The 16,246-nt window shown below is 42.9% G+C and overlaps 1 protein-coding gene across 2 annotated transcripts in view; it reads left to right on the top strand.

Annotated features, from left to right (window-relative positions):
* The first annotated feature begins 2,506 nt into the window (after positions 1–2,506).
* SLC12A3 (solute carrier family 12 member 3) overlaps positions 2,507–16,246 on the top strand; it is a 46,622-nt gene continuing 32,882 nt past the window's right edge. The window contains exons 1-8 of one of the 2 annotated variants that reach the window (XM_023494206.2): positions 2,507–2,891; positions 3,911–4,057; positions 11,059–11,134; positions 11,805–11,900; positions 13,308–13,447; positions 13,894–14,004; positions 14,933–15,044; positions 15,524–15,654. In XM_023494206.2, coding sequence (XP_023349974.1) covers positions 2,601–2,891; positions 3,911–4,057; positions 11,059–11,134; positions 11,805–11,900; positions 13,308–13,447; positions 13,894–14,004; positions 14,933–15,044; positions 15,524–15,654 — 1,104 coding nt within the window. In that variant the 5' untranslated portion in view covers positions 2,507–2,600. The remainder of the gene's footprint in view (positions 2,892–3,910; positions 4,058–11,058; positions 11,135–11,804; positions 11,901–13,307; positions 13,448–13,893; positions 14,005–14,932; positions 15,045–15,523; positions 15,655–16,246) is intronic. The other variant, XM_031954538.1, reaches the window with a different exon arrangement.

The raw sequence follows: 16,246 nt of genomic DNA on the forward strand, positions 1-16,246 counted from the left end.
ATGATCCCATTTGGGGTTTTCTTGGCAAAGACACTGCAGCATTTTACCATTTCCTTTTCCAGATCATTTTACAGATGAAGAAACTGAGGCAAACAGGGTTAAGTATCATAGAGCTAGTATGTATCTGAGGTCAGATTTGAATTCATAAAGAGTCTGACTTCAAGCCTGGCATTCTACCATTAAACCTAGCTCTTCCTCTTATTGCTTTAATGGAAATTTCACTTTCTCATGTTAAGAACTGTGTTATCAATAACACATCAGAAGGAACTAGGTTAAAATACTAATTCAGACATTTACTTAGTTGTGTTATTCTGAGTTAAAAATCTGACTTCAGACACTTACTAGCTGGGTGACTCTGGGCAAATGACTTAACTCTGCTTGCCTCAGTTTCCTTACCTATAAAATGAGCTGGAGAAGGAAATGCAAACCACTCCACTGTCTTTGCCAAAAAACAAAACAAAACTAAACAAACAAAAAAAAAAAAAACCCTAGATTCACAAAGAATCAGACATGATTAAAACAACTGAATAACAATAAAGGTTTATGGGTTGATCCCTCTGCTTCACCTATAGAATGAAAGTGCCTATTACCTCAGTGGACTCTTCAAGCTCAGCAATCTGTAATCTTATCGCTGTCATCACCATGAGGTAGGGCAGGCTCGAAATAGAAAAAAAAAAGGGTTAATTTGCTTAGACTGCATTGTAAGAAAATAGGATTTGGGCATATCCCAAACCTGCAGATAATGATAGCACAGGACAACCCTCCTCAATGATGATAGAGTCTATGAAGAGACCATAAATCTGATTTAAAGTCCACCTCTAATATTAAGTTATTAATTTTTCAGGGCCCTCAGGTTTATAATCAAAGTTCATATTTCTACCACCTTAAGGTTTACAAAGTGCTGTTCTCACAATGACCCCATGATATAGGGAATATATATATTCTCATTTAGCTAAGGCTTTGAAACTGATTTTCTCAGCATTACAGGTAGCTAATAAATATTAGAGATGGAAATTCATCCCAGGTCTCTCATAATTCCAACTCTCATAGATTCTTTCCACCATTGTAAACTCATCCTCCCTGCCTCTTCATTTCTCTAATTATCTCTTCTGTTTACCTTGGGGAAGGTCATGTGATATAGGAGATGGAAGTCTTTTTGGGCATGGAGTCAGGATGCTTACTAACTGTGTGACACTCTGAGCTTCAAATTCTTCATCTGTAAAATGAGGGAATTGGACTCAATGATCTCCAAAGGCCCCTCCAGCCCTAAAGCTATTTTCCTTAGAAGATATTGATACCTAGCTTCTGGGCTACCCCAGGCCTAACTAAGAGAAGTTCAGTTTTCCATCAGGGAGTCCTTGATTGCTTGGATCAAAAATTATCTGAATAAAAGGAGCGTTCCTAATTTTGTGGGTGTGTCCCTTTGTCTGTCTGATGAAGCCTGTATCTTTAAAAGTAAAAAAAGAAAATGCATAGGATTACAAAGAAATCAATCATATTGGAATACAGTTATCAAAATACTTTTTCTTTTTTTTTAAAGAAAAGTTCATGGATCCCAGTAGTCCTCTGGAATAAACCCACTTAGACCTAAAAGAAGGGCAGGAAAGGCAACTAGCTTCCTAAACTATGGGTCACAATTCCTTGTGGGATATTGTAATTGAATGTGGGGGTCACGAGATTATGATTCATCAGTAAATGTTTGATTTCTATGCCTATTTCACATAGGTATACCTATACCCAGGAATACATAAAAAAGGGTTCACAAACAGAAAAAGTTTAAGAAGTCTTGCCAGGAAACAAATAGAAGGAATAAGACTGAGGCCATAATCAAGAAAAAAGAGACAAGAGGAGGGAAAGGTTGCTGAAGGTGCAAGAAATTAAAAACAAAAATAAAAATTGAATGAGCAAATGGATAAAGACTTTTCTCCAAATCTCAGCGCTGCCCCTCCCCACAAAGCTGAAACACCCTCCCCAGAACATCAGCAGGTCAGTTGGGCTGATGCCAGGCTCCAGGACAAGATCAATACACTTACTCCTGAGGGGAGCCTCTAATCTCTGAGGAGTCCTTACAGTCTTGCTTTTGCCCTCCCCCCTGGGGAAGGGCATCGCGAGCTGCAAGTTCAGGTAGCTGAGAGAGGTTATCAGGAAACTGTTCTCTCCTTGCTTGGGACTGTACCTCTAGCTTCCAAAAGACATGCCCAGAGTCCCTATGAGTGGTGGCCAAGTCCAAGAGTAGAACCCTCGGGGATAAGCTGAGAGCTTTACTCCAGGATCCAATAGGGAGACAGATATGGGGAGGAGGGAGGTAGAAGGAGCTATAATTCTGTCCTCAGGTCACAGTTCCAGCCTCTCTTATCTCTGAGCCAATCAGGTGGAAAGGGGCACATTATTTTTTCTCTCCTCCTCCCACCCCTGGGGGACCATTCACCAGCTCTGGGTGGTTGGGGCCGGCTGGTCCAGTCTGATTCCTCAGCATATAAAGCTGCCCCCAACATCTTCAGCCTCTCCAACTTCCCCCCACCGCACACACACCCCAACACACGGCCCACTTCTCCCCTCCTCCATATCTTGGCATCCCAGAACCCAGAGGGAGGCTTGCCATGGCTGAGCTGCCAGCTCCCGAGGTCTCCGGGGATCCTGCCCTGTGCAGCGGCCGGTTCACCATCAGCACCCTGTTGGGGGGGGAGGATGGGGGGCGACCCCACTACGGGCAGCCTGACCCACCCCCCGCTGCCTACGACACCACTCACAGCAGCACCTTCTACATGCGGACTTTTGGCTACAACACCATCGATGTGGTGCCTGCCTATGAGCACTATGCCAACAGCGCCATGCCTGGCGAAGCCAAGAAGGTGAGGCCCACCCTGGCCGACCTCCACTCGTTCCTCAAGGTAAGAGCGGAGGCTTTTCTGCCCGCATCTCCCGGTCCCACCAGCTCCCCTCCCCTTTCAGTGGCAGGGCAGGAAGGGCCTTTTCCTCCTCTGCCTTCGAGGCACCTGCTGCCCACGTGTGGCCACAACCAGGAGCAGAGTGCCTAAGAGGCGTCGGCTGAAAGCCGAGGCCCTCATCCCTGTGCCTGTGCCCACTGTGGCATGGTGCACCTCCCCTTCTCCATAAGGTGGGCAGGGACCAGGCCATCGCAGGCCTTTCTTCCAACCTTCTGTACTAGTGGTTCTTGAACTGTTTCCACTCTACAAATCACTTGGGTGGGAGAGGGAAAAAGGCCTCCTTCTCCAGACCACTGTCGGTGCAAAGGCAAACCGAAACTTCTCCCCCTAGAAAGGGCAGGGCGCCGCTGCTTTAGATGCAGTGAGCAGAAAATCACCCTCTCGGTTCCGAGCCAGCACCAACCCAGAGGCAGGGAGCACAGTCAAAGAGAGAGTGAGCAAGAGGCCGTTCTGGCCCATGTGCAACCTCAGTCTCCTCAGCCTGGCCTTACTTTCCCCAGTTATAAAACGGGAACTGGACTATTTGTCTCGCTGGGCTGTTGTGAAGACCGGTAAGACAATATACAGGAAGTGTGCGTTATTAGACCCTGACAGGATACAGAGGCCACAAGGTCTATAGCCTTAAGGCCTCATGATGAGAATTATACTAGACCCTAGGCCTTAGCTCCCATACCCAGTTCTCAAGGTAGCCTGGACGGTTTTCAGAGCAGCCCTAAGGATACCGAATTCAGCAGCTCATCTTTAAAGCTTTCTGCCCCATGGCAGCCCTAAGGTGCAGTCACATCTTTTCTTCAGCTCCTTTCCTTCTTTGGCTCCCACTCACTCTTTCCTGGACCTACCAAACTCCCCATCCCAGGGGGGTGAGGATTCCCAAAAGCACACTCTCCAATCCCCTTCTCCTCCTCCTCATCCCTCTCCTCCCTGGAGGTCGGCACTGAGCCACCCATCCCTGGCATTCCCAGCAGGAAGGCAGCCACCTCCATTCCCTGGCCTTTGAGAGCCGGTCCAGCCACGAGATGTCCGACGGGCTGGTAGAGGATGGCAGCAGTGCAGCCGGAGAGAAGCCTCCGGGGGAGCCAGTGCGATTCGGATGGGTCAAGGGGGTGATGGTAAGTGCACAAATTCACCAGGGACTCTGAGAATCTCAAGGCCCCTTTAGGTTCTACTGATTACAAGCATGTGTCCTGCTGCCATATTTTAGGAACACATTATCTTCCCCACCTAGGAAAGACAGTGTGGTTCAGTGGCAAGAACCCTGAGCCAGGACTCAAGCCCCATCCTGTAGTCTCATCTCAATTCAATTCAACCAATATTCATTAAGTCTATATTATGTGCAAGGCATGGTTCTTGGCACAAGGGACATACATCAGGGGTTCTTCTTGGACTCTGTGAACAGTTTTTTTTTAATACTTTAATAACTCTATATCAATATAATTGTTGTGTTTTAAATTTCCTTTATTTTATTTATGCATTTAAGAAGGGGTTCATAGGCTTCACCAGATTGCCCAAGAGACCCATGGGATAAACCAAAACAATAGCAACAACAATAATACAAAACAGGATCTTAAATTCTCAGAGAGGAAATATAACCTTCGCCCCAGACTCTCTGTGAGACCCAGTCCCTTCCCTTTTTGGGTCCATGGTTTCCTCACTCACAGAGGGAGAGGTTGAACTGGGTCACCTCTAAGCATCTTTTTAGTCCTGAAATCCTCTGTTCTAGGTTCCTTCTAGCTCTGGCATTTTGGGGTTCTTGGATGGCGGGTAAGGTCATGGATTAAGAATCTGATGCTTCCCTGGGCAAAGGAGGGCCCTTGACTTCTCAAAGGACCAGGGTGAGCAGAACACTGGTTCGGTCATTTTTCAGTCACGCCTGACTCTTCATGACCCCATTTTGGAGTTTTCTTATCAAAGACACTTTGATAAGTGGCAATGGCTTGCCATTTCTTTCTCCAAGTCATTTTACAGATGAGGAAACTGAGGTAAACAGAGTGAGGTGACTTGCCCAGGGTCACACAGCTAGTAAGTATCTGAGGCCAAATTCAGGTCTTCCTGACTCCAGGTCCGGTGCTCTCTCCCCTGCACCCCTGGGGCAGATTACATGTGTCATCAGCGGCCTAGCTAAGATTAGGGAAGCTCATTATCACAAAACTGGCCACCAGGAGGCCATAGAGGTCACTCACCAAGGCAGAAAGGAGACAGGCCAGAAGGGGAAGTGACCACACCATGTGATCCTAGATTTTTCCAAGTATTGAAAGAAAAATGGCAGAAACAGAACTGGGAGTGGGAAGGTATTCCAGAGGACCTCCTGGCCGGCTCATCCCGGGAAAGAATCCTCAGGAGAACACATCCCAAAGCTTTTGCCCTCCATCCTCTGCCTTCGAGAGTGAAAGGATGAGACTAGATGAGACTTTTGCTATGACATTCATTATTTTATATTCTAATATTCTAGTCTTACAGTATAGAGAGGCACAAACTTAGTTCCTAACTATCCGTTATCCTTGTAGGTATCCCCTTGTAGGGACAAGCTGTGTTATTTTACCTCCTGAATGAGTCTGTTTCCTCAACTTCAAAATGGGCTACTCTTACTTCCCATGCAAACTATTGCTATCTTGTATTTCTTTAGTTGTTTACATGTTATCTCATTAAAGAGGGAGCTCTTTGAAGGCAGCCATTGTTTTTGCTTTTGTGCATCCTCATTACTTGATACAGAGCCTGACACATGGTAAACACATAATAAATGCTTGTTGACTGAATGAATGCAGATTTAGAGCCAGAAAACCTGGCTTCAAATCCTGACTTTGCAGCTTCTTCCTGCATGTTCCATTTTGAGTAAAATACTTCCTTTTTAGACTTGTTTCTTCACCTCTAAGATGAATGAATTGGATTAGATCAACTCTTCTTTTTTTTTTTTAATAGTATTTTGTTTTTTCAAATACATACAAAGATAGTTTTCAACATTCACTTTTGCAAAAATAATTTTTTTCTCCCTCTCTCTCTTTCTTCCCCTTCCCCAAGACAGTAAGCAATCCAATATAGGTTAAACATGTGGAATTCTCCTAAACACATTTCCATATTTATCATGCTGCTCAAGAAAAATCAGTATTTTTAACCTTGTATATTATCCTATAATGACATGCTTCTAAAAGAATGTGTAGAGCTATAGAGAAGTTATTATCATTACCATTACCTCCCTGAAAAGCTTTCATGTGGCTCTCTTCAACAATGAGGTGATTCACACCAGTTCCAATGATCTTGTGATGAAGAGAGTCATCTATACCCAGAGAAAGGACTGTGGGAACTGAGTGTGGATCACAACATGACATTCTCATTCTTTTTGTTGTTGTTGTTTGCTTGCGTTTTATCTTCTTTCTCATTCTTTTTCCCAGTTTGATTTGATTTCTCTTGTGCAGCGAGATAATTATATAAATATGTATACATATATTGGATTTAACGTATATTTCTATCATGTTTAACATATATTGGACTACTGCCTTCTAGGGAAGGGAATGTTAGAAAAGGGGGAAAAATTGGAACACAAGGTTTTGCAAGAGTAAATGTTGAAGAATCATCCATGCATATGTTTCGCAAAATGAAAGACTTTATTTAAAAAAATATATTACATCAGGAAAAAAAAAAAAAGAAAAGCTTTCATTCAGCAGCTGATCATCTGCCTAGGTCCTATTTAAGACTTGGTCTCAACCTAGAGATGTTTGCCTCAGGATAAAGGCTGAACTAGGAATTCAGAGACAAGGTTTGTCGTGTCTAGTCTCATCCCAATTCAAATCAGCAAGTATTTATTAAGCACCAGTACGTATAAGGAATTGTGCTTAGTGCTGGGATAGATATCAGAGGAATTTCTTCAATTCTTCAGGTTGGGATATTTAACATATAAACGAGATATCATAGTACAATTGTTAGTAGCTCATTCATATCAAAGGGGGATATTAAATGAATGACATACAGCCATAAAATCATATAGACATTATTATACAAATAAACATTGGTTATTGAATGATCTTTGGACATAATATTTGATTTTAATATTACACAAATATATTGTTTACTTTTAACATAGTATATATTGAAACATCCCCCATAAAACAATAAAAGGAGCTACATGGAATTACAATAAAAACAATGATTTATAATATAATAATATATGATAAAATACAAATAACAAGCCAGTGCAGGAAATTTTAAAAACTGTAGTTACTGATAAAACCACCGGATGGCAGCCTTGTTTCAAAGAATCAGCCTCCTGATCAGAGTAGTCAATAGATCATTTAACAAACTTTTATTAAGCTCCTGATTTATCGTGTGCCAGGAATGTACTAAAACTGGGGATACAAAGAAAGGCAGAATCATGCTCTGTACCCTTAAAGAGCTCATTGTCTAATGGAGGAGACAACATGCAAAAAACAAAACAAACAAAAAATTCTGTATGTCCAAGGCCTATAAAAAGTATTGGTAGAGAGAAGGTCTGTTAGTGGGAGAAGACCAGGAAAGGCGCTCTATGGAGGGCCATATTGGAGCTGAATTTTGAAGGAACCCCAGGAAGCCGGGAGGCAAAGGCGAAGAGGTCTGAGAGCCTTTGAGACTTCAGGGACCTTTAGAGATCCTTAGAGCCTTTGAGCTCTAAGGTGCAGTCACATCTTTTCTTCAGCTCCTTTCCTTCTTTGGCTCCCACTCACTCTTTCCTGGACCTACCAAACCTTAGAGATCATTGAATCCATTTTATGGAGAAGCAAACTAAGGCCTGGAGAAATAATGGGATAGGCCAGCCAGAAATTTAATGCCATCTTGGGCCACACTAAGACAGCCATAATGCTTCCTGGAGTAAGGAGATTATAGAATCATAGTTGTAGAATCAGAAAGAATTTCTACCTCCATCTGATCCAACCTCATTTTATAGATTAGTGACCCAAAGGCAAAAGAAGAAAAGTGATTTGTGCAGGGTTTCTCAGGGAGTAAATGTAAGAAGTTGGATTTGAATCCAAGTCCTCTGACTTCAAGGCCTCCTGTAAAACAGTCCCTCTCTTCTTTGCCCTAGTCACACCCTATGGGGTATCGTATTCAGTTGTGGGCATCAGGATAGAGGAAGACACCAGCAAACTGGGTAGTATCCAGAGTGGGGCAACCAGGGTTTTGAGAAGGGTTTTGAGTCCATGTCATGAGAAGAGTGGTTGTAGGAATTGGGAGTATTTAAATGAGAGAAGTAGTGACTCATGAGGGACATGAGAATTGTCTTCTAATAACTGAAAAATTGTCTAGCAAGAGAGGAATTTGACTTATTCCCTTTGGTTCTAAAGAGCAGAGCCAAGAGCAGTGGTTGATACCAGGAAAATTGTCCTAACAGAGCAAGAAAGAGGTCACGCCTCACCCTCATTGGGGAGTGACTGCATGAACAATCATCTGGAATGTTATTGTAGGGATTCCTTTTGGATAGAGATCAGATGGAAAAAATCACTACTTTTGCAAAAAAAAAAAAAAAAAAAAAATTCTTCTAGTCCATAAATTCTATGATTGATTAAGATCACGAGTAAGTAAGGAATGGATAAGGACTTGAACCCAATCTCCTAATCAGTAGCCCAGGTAGTCATTCAAACATGATCTCCCTATTCACACAGGGCTAACCAGCATCCTCTTCAGTGCTCTACTAGAATGAAAAGTAGGGTTCAAATGGATAATCAAAAAAAAAAAAGAAAAAAAAAAGACAATCCCAAAGTCACTTCTATGAGATCTTTTATGAGATTTTAGAGGGCAACAGATGTCTTTTCTCTTAAAGCTATATTTGATATTATTGCTTAGCCATATGTAATAGACAAGAAGGATTTAATGGTTAACTGGACAGTGCAGGGGATCAAGTACCAGGCTTGAATTAGGAAAGCCTGAGTTCAAATTCTACCTAAGGCACTTACTAGCGGTGTGATCTTGGGCAAATCATTTCTATTTGCCTCAGCTTCCTTAACTCTAAGATGGGAATAATAATGTCATCTAAGTCCTGGGTTGCTGTGACCATCAAATGAGATATTTGAAAAGCACTTGGCACAGTAGTACTAGGTTCATAAATATTTATTACTTTCCTTCTTAAAGATTATTTATGATATCCCCCCCCAAGCAGATTTTTGTTGTTGTTCAGCTGTCCAGTCATGTCTGACTCTTCATGATCCCATGGATAATAGCACTCCAGGCCCTCCCATCTTCCACTATCACCCAATGTCTGTCCAAGTTCATATTCATTGTTTTTAGGACTCTATCCATCTCATCCTCTGCCATTCCCTTTTCATTTTTCCTTCAATCTTTCCCAACATCAGGGTCTTTTCCAATGAATCCTGTGTTCTCATTATATGGTCAAAGCATTTAAACTTCAGCTTCAGTATTTGACCTTTGAGTAAACAGCTTGAATTAATTTCTTTAAATATTGATTGATTTGAACTCCTTGCTGTCCAAGGGATTCTTAAGTCTTTTCCAATTCAAACGAATCAATTCTGTGCACTCAGCTTTCCCATAGTGTAGCTCTCAGTGCCACACAAAGCTTTGGAAAAAACAAAACTTTGCCTCTATGGACCTTTGTTGGCATCACCTTTGTAAGGTGATCATGTAAGGTGACCACAAAGATCATCACCTTGCCAACACGTAAAAGCACCAGCTTATCTGGCTTTAATAATTAGTTCTATAATCCTCTCCCCTTTTACCTCCCCCCTTCTTATACTACTCCTGGAACTGGAAGCCTCATCCTGGGTTCTTTTTCTTCTTGCTTTTATTTGGGAAGATGTAATATGTACCTTTCCCACCCCATCTTTCTCTCCTGTCTCTCTCTGTCTCCCTTTATCACTATCTCCTTGTCTCTCTCTCTCTCTCTCTCTCTCTCTCTCTCTCTCTCTCTCTCTCTCTCTCTCTCTCTCTCTCTCTCTCTCTCTCACACACACACACACACACACACACACACACACACACACACACTCCTTTTCATTCCAGGAAGCTCAACAATCTTCTCTCCTAGTTCTCTCTGGGCAAAAAAATAAACTGGATTTAATTTCACTGGGGCTATTCAAGCTCTATTATAAGATATGGTAGGAAGGGTGAACAGGCCCAAACCAAAACAAAGGCTGCTTCTCCTCAGACTTTTTGTATTGGACCTTGTGTAATTAATGCCAGTCCTGGACATTCTGGTGCCCACTCACCTTATTCCCATGTCTAGCCCCAGACTGGCCAGGCAACAATGCATACTGTCTGGGATCAGCCTGTTGCTCTCTCCTTTCCCTTAAGAAATTGCCTAATTTGGCAATATCTCTTCCATCTATTCCCTCCTCTGTTCCCACTGCTACTCTCCTGGTATAATAGGCCCTCATTACCATTCCCTGGACTATTCCAATAGACAAGGTTTTCCTATCTCCATCTTCTCTCCCCTCCAATCCATCCTTCATGCCATTGTCAGATTAAAATGGGTTTTTTTTCTTATGTATAGTATCTGGTGGTATCACTCCTCTGAGAGGAAAAGTTTGCTTGTTTCCCATTAACTAGCAAACAAAATTATTTTTCCTGGCTTCTACCTTTCAAGGTCTTCCACATGAAGGAGTCATTCTTCCAACTTGATACTGTCTTCTATACTCTTTAAAGTGGTTTACTTTCTGTCCCCCAAACTTGCCCTGAAATCTCCTGACTCTAAACCTTTGCTTATTCTGTTCCCTGTGGCCAGAATCCCATCCCACCCTGTATATGTTGAATCCTGTAAAGTCCAACTCAAAAGCTACTTCCTCTGTGGAACTTTACTGGATGTCCCCATGTAAGTCTTTCCCTTCTCAAATTTCACTCAGTACTTTGCTTTCACTTCTTCAATTCATGCATGATATATCTTTGTTTGTGTCCCATACTCTTACTAGACTCCTATTCATGAGGCAGCTGCTGTCTTTGCTTAATATTCTAAGTCTATCAGAGCCTCTCATAGTGTTCTGCACACAATTGCACACAGTAGGTTCTTGAGACCTGTTGATGAATTGAGGTGAAAGCCTATTTATTCCCCAGTGCCCCAAGTCCTGACTAAAAATCCACGATTCTCTTGGGGTCTTCTGGCCTCCTTACAGAGGGTGACTCTGCCCTCTCTTCTTAGATCCGATGCATGCTCAACATATGGGGAGTGATCTTGTACCTGCGTCTGCCCTGGATCACAGCACAAGCTGGCATTGGTAAGAGGGGTTTCCCCAGGCTGTGGAAGGCTAGAGACTGGAGCTGCCAGAACAAGGGCAGAATCCTTCACTTGTCCCAATATTTTGGCCTTTCCTCTTGTGAGAAGAAAGAAGGGTTATGGAGCATCTAAGATGCAGAAGGAAGCAACCACCAATGGGATTTAGGGAGGTTCCCAGAGTTCAGAGCTGGGGGCGATGTATATGATTGGGAATGGTCAGAAGTCTTTAAAAAATAGGATGATGACTTCGGAGAGGATCACCTACCTCTGCCCTAAGTGGAAAGTGCAGCATTCCTAGTATCTTTCAGACAGAACCTCCTGCCTCTGAGAAGGAGCCAGAGCGATGGACTTTCATGGTAGAGGTCAGCATAGGGAAATATCAAGAGCCCCAAATTAAGATTTAAGTCCTTCTGCCTTACCAACTTCCTTTGTGACTTTGGCAAGTTGCTTTACTTCCCTGGCCCTCATTTTCTGCCTTTGCCAGCTGGGGATGATAAGCTCTACTGGCCTAGTTCATGGGGGCGATATAGATGGTCAGATAAGGAAATGGGCTTCAAAGACTTCTGTGGGTATTCAATCCTTTACAAGTATGAGGGATTAGTATGCATTCTATCCCTGGCATGAAAGGGGTACTTGGACTTCCCCCTCATTCCCCTATACTCTTTCCACAGTCTTGACATGGGTCATCATCCTCCTCTCAGTGACAGTGACCACCATCACTGGCCTCTCCATCTCTGCCATCTCCACCAATGGCAAAGTCAAGTCAGGTTTGCTACCACTTCTTTTCTCCCTCCTCCCCCAGTTCTCCAAATATTGTTGGTTCCCTGGAGGGATCCTCCAGATTTGAAATCTTTTGTTACTTTCTGGCATCCGCAAGCTTCTCTCCATCATCAAGAGGGGAAAAAGCCATAATACTAAGGGAAATTTCATGGGAAATGCTTGGATTTCTCTGATTCCCAAATTCTAATCCCTTGTCACCTCTTAATTATCCTCATGGATTATCTGTCCATATGTAATGTGGAATGCCCCATGGATTTCCTCCATGCCCATCATGTGCTTACACTTCCTTCTCCTAAAACTAGGTAATATGTTTGGCCAATGGAGATAATTTCAGTAGTAGTATGAGCCAGAGAGACGAGGGAAAGTCAGTCTGCTGCTTTCAAATGTAAATAATGTCTTGCATTCCAAGAACTAATGGAAATGTTAGTACAGGGCCAAGAATCTAGAACCCAGGTCTCTCAATTCTTATCCACACCCTTTTTTCAATTAGTCAATGAATAAAAATGTATTAAACATTTGCTATGGGCCAGATGCAGTATTACATCCTGAGAATACAAAGAAAAAAGGCACTTTGTTCTTGCTCTCAAGGAGCTTACATTCTATTAGGTGAGACAGCCACCCAATCAATACACATTTATTAAGCATCTTCTATGTGTTAAGCACTGGGGAGGCAAAATCCTTGCCCTCAAGGAGCTTTCATTCCTTTAGAGGAGACAATATGAACCTTCATAAATATATATAATATAAATACAAGATAATTTTTAGGGAGAAGGCACATTTATGTGTCACTTAAATGTACACTTTGTACCACTTTCCTCACAACTTACTTATGAGGTAGACAAGAAAAATATTACTGTTTTTATTTCATTGATGAAAAAGTTGAAGTTCAAAGAGGTTAATTGACTTACCTATGGAAACACATAGCTATTTAAATTGTCCAAACAAATCTAAGTGAGATACAATGAAGAGGACTGGAACTGACTCTGTGCTACTTTAACCAAATCACTTCAACCTTTCTATGTTATAGTTTCCCCTACATATGAACTGAGAGAGATGAATTAACACTCTCTGAGGGACTTCTAGCTCTGAGTTAAGGGCTTTGAACACAGTCTTCTATTCCTTTTTTTTTTTTTTTTTTTTTTTTTTTTTTTTTTTTTTTATGCTGTGACAATTGGGGTTAAGTGATTTGCTGGAAAGTGTTAAGTGTCTGAGGCCTTAATTGAATTCAGGTCCTCCTGACTTCAGGGCTGGTGCTCAATCCACTGTGCCAGCCAGCTGCCCCACAGTCTTGTGTTCTTGGCATTTTCTTTTTTTATGCCCTCACGCTCCTATTCTCACTGTCCTCAAGCCTTTTGGCCTCTCATCTGGAGTGGGGGGAATTGGGTCTCTGTTAGGTGGTACCTACTTCCTCATCTCAAGGAGTCTGGGCCCAGAACTGGGCGGCTCCATCGGCCTCATCTTTGCCTTTGCCAATGCCGTCGCTGTGGCCATGCACACTGTGGGCTTTGCTGAGACTGTAAGAGATCTGATCCAGGTAAGCCGTGGCTTCTAGGGACAGCTGGGGATGTGGAATAGAAAGGAGACTGGGAGGCTCTTCCATATTTGGGTTACTCTGGGGTTGAGCTAATCATTTTTGTAATAACTACTAAGATGACATAATTACTGATAAATGAAAAGGGAAATTTCATCTAAAGAAAACTGATTAAAGTCCCCAATTCCACTACTTTGGGGAGTGTTTTGCCCTAAAGGCAAATTCAGAAAGCATTAGCTTTTAGGGGAATGTTGCATTTGGGAAGAGCTTGGACTAGATGGCCTCATAACTCTAAGCTTCCTTAAGTCCCTTGTTCTGCATCAGTAAAATTGGTAATTCTAAGAGAAGAATTTTCAAGTGCAATTGTCTGTTTCTAAAGTGGGTGGGGATCCTGGTGGACTGAGGCAAAGGCTGGCTGGAGGAACCTAAGGGAAGCATCTGTCCCGCAGGAGTACGGCTCTCCTATGGTGGACCCCACCAACGACATAAGAATCGTCGGCGTAGTCACTGTCACAGTGCTGTTGGCTATTTCCTTGGCCGGGATGGAATGGGAGTCAAAGGTAAAGTAGTGTTGTAGCAGAGGAGGGAATGATTCTTGCAGGCTGGGAGAAAGCATCTTCCTAGCATGGAGCACACCATATAGTTCAGGTGGCTTCCTTCTCTGCCTTGAAGGAAGGCTAGATGGACTCCAAATAATGACTGATCACAAGGAAGCTTGGAGGATGTCCAGATAAATTATAGTATTGACTTAGCTGGGAGGGACAAACAGAGCTCTATCAAGGATGTGGTCAGTGTGGTGATGCCAGTGGCTCATATAACAGAAAGGGGAGCTTCACCCTGCATGGAGCTTTTTAAAGGCCGTGGTCTTTCTTCTGGGAGGAGTGAGGACTGGGGATGGAATACTCCGGGAGTACACAGGGAGAGCTCCACCGGCCCTTCTGCTATATCAGAGACTTCCACTAAGTGATTCCCAGTCTCTCCCCCAGCCCTAACTCAATCTCTCCCCTTCTCAAGGCTGATAGCATAGAGAGTATCTCTCCAGGAAGTTTTAAGTCCCTCCCATCCCCCAATACACACTTTCTCAATAAGCATTTCTCAAGTGCCTTCCATGTGCCAAGCATTATGTGAAGGACTGGGCATCCAAACACAAAAATGAGTCTCCCTTTTCTCAAGATGTTTACATCCTCCCTAGAGATATGATATATACATATCAATATATATATATATATATATATATATATATATATATATATATATATATATAACATTGCAAAAATAAAAATGTTCCACCTGGCAAACTTTGCAGGGAAAAGGTTTGATTTGTGTTAATGATTTAGCTCCATTTGTGCTGCTAAGAGTGAGCCATTCTCTGAAGTGGAAGGGCAGAGATGCAGAGATGATCACTCCTGGGGAGAGGGATGTTTGGGGGGGGTCCACACTGGCCATCCCTACCACCGGGTTTTCAACCCCGATGTCTGGCCCTTCTAGGCCCAGGTGTTGTTCTTCCTGGTCATCATGGTCTCCTTTGCCAATTACTTCGTGGGAACACTGATTCCTCCATCTGAGGAGAAGGCATCAAAGGGCTTCTTCAGCTACAGGGGTATGTCTGAGGGCAGAGGTGGGGAGGGGTTGGGACTTTCTTCTGCCCTGGCCCTGGTGATAAAGCCTGGCCTGGTCATGGGGAGATGGGAGGGCTGTGTTGATGCTGGTTAGGGCCTAGGGACAATTAAAGTCCCAAGAACTCTCTCTACACAAAGAGGCGATGAATGTAGTCCTAAAATATCAGACCTGGAGTCAGGAAGTCCTTCCTCAGACATTTAAGTGCTATGTGACTTTTGCCTCTCTGGGATTCAGTTTCTTCAATTGTAAAAAGAAAAGGGTGATTTTACTGGCCTCCCACTAGCTCTAGGATTCCATTCTCTGTGTCCTGTGTTAGAAATCCATTCCTTTGGTACCCTGCTGATGACCATGTCCCACTTCCTATAGTTATGGAATAGCTAACCCTCTTCCCTATGGTCTTGGTACAGGAGGAAGGGAGTCACAAAATGAAAGGAATTGACCCAGCTTGAACTTTTCCAGGTGACATTTTTGCCCAGAATTTAGTGCCAGACTGGAGGGGCATAGATGGCAGCTTCTTTGGAATGTTCTCAATCTTCTTCCCATCAGCCACTGGTATCCTCGCAGGTGCCAACATCTCTGGGGACTTAAAGGTGAGTTGTTATCATAAAGCAGAAATCTAGAATCCCTCCCACTCTCCTTCCTAGAAACAGTGAATGAGAAGTTCTTTATTGGGCACTTACTGTATGCCAGTTCTGGGGGTGGTCCTGTCAGCAATATAAGAGAAAGACCACAGACTTAGAGCAAGATCTTAGAGAACATCTTCTCCCAATGGCATATATACATATAAAGACAGTTTTCAACATTCATTTTTGTAAAACTTCATGTTCCAAATTTTCTCCCTCCCTTTCTTACCTCCACCTTCCCCAAGACAGCAAGCCATCTGATAATAGGTTAAATATGTGTGATCCTTTGAAACACATTTCCATAGTTGTCATGTTTTGCAAGAAAAATCAGATCAAAAGGGAAAAAACCATGAGAAAGAAAAAACAAACAAAAAAACACAACAACAAAAATGCTTCAATCCACATTCAGACTCCATTGTTCTCTCTCTGGGTGCGGATGACACTTTCCATCCCGAGGAATTGCCTTAAATCACCACGTTACTGAGAAGAGCGGAATCCACCAGAGTTGATCATCACATGATCTTGTTGTCACTGTGTACAAGGTTTCAAGATCATTTCA

This window comes from Sarcophilus harrisii, chromosome 2 (assembly GCF_902635505.1).
Source record: "Sarcophilus harrisii chromosome 2, mSarHar1.11, whole genome shotgun sequence".
NCBI lineage: Eukaryota > Metazoa > Chordata > Mammalia > Dasyuromorphia > Dasyuridae > Sarcophilus > Sarcophilus harrisii.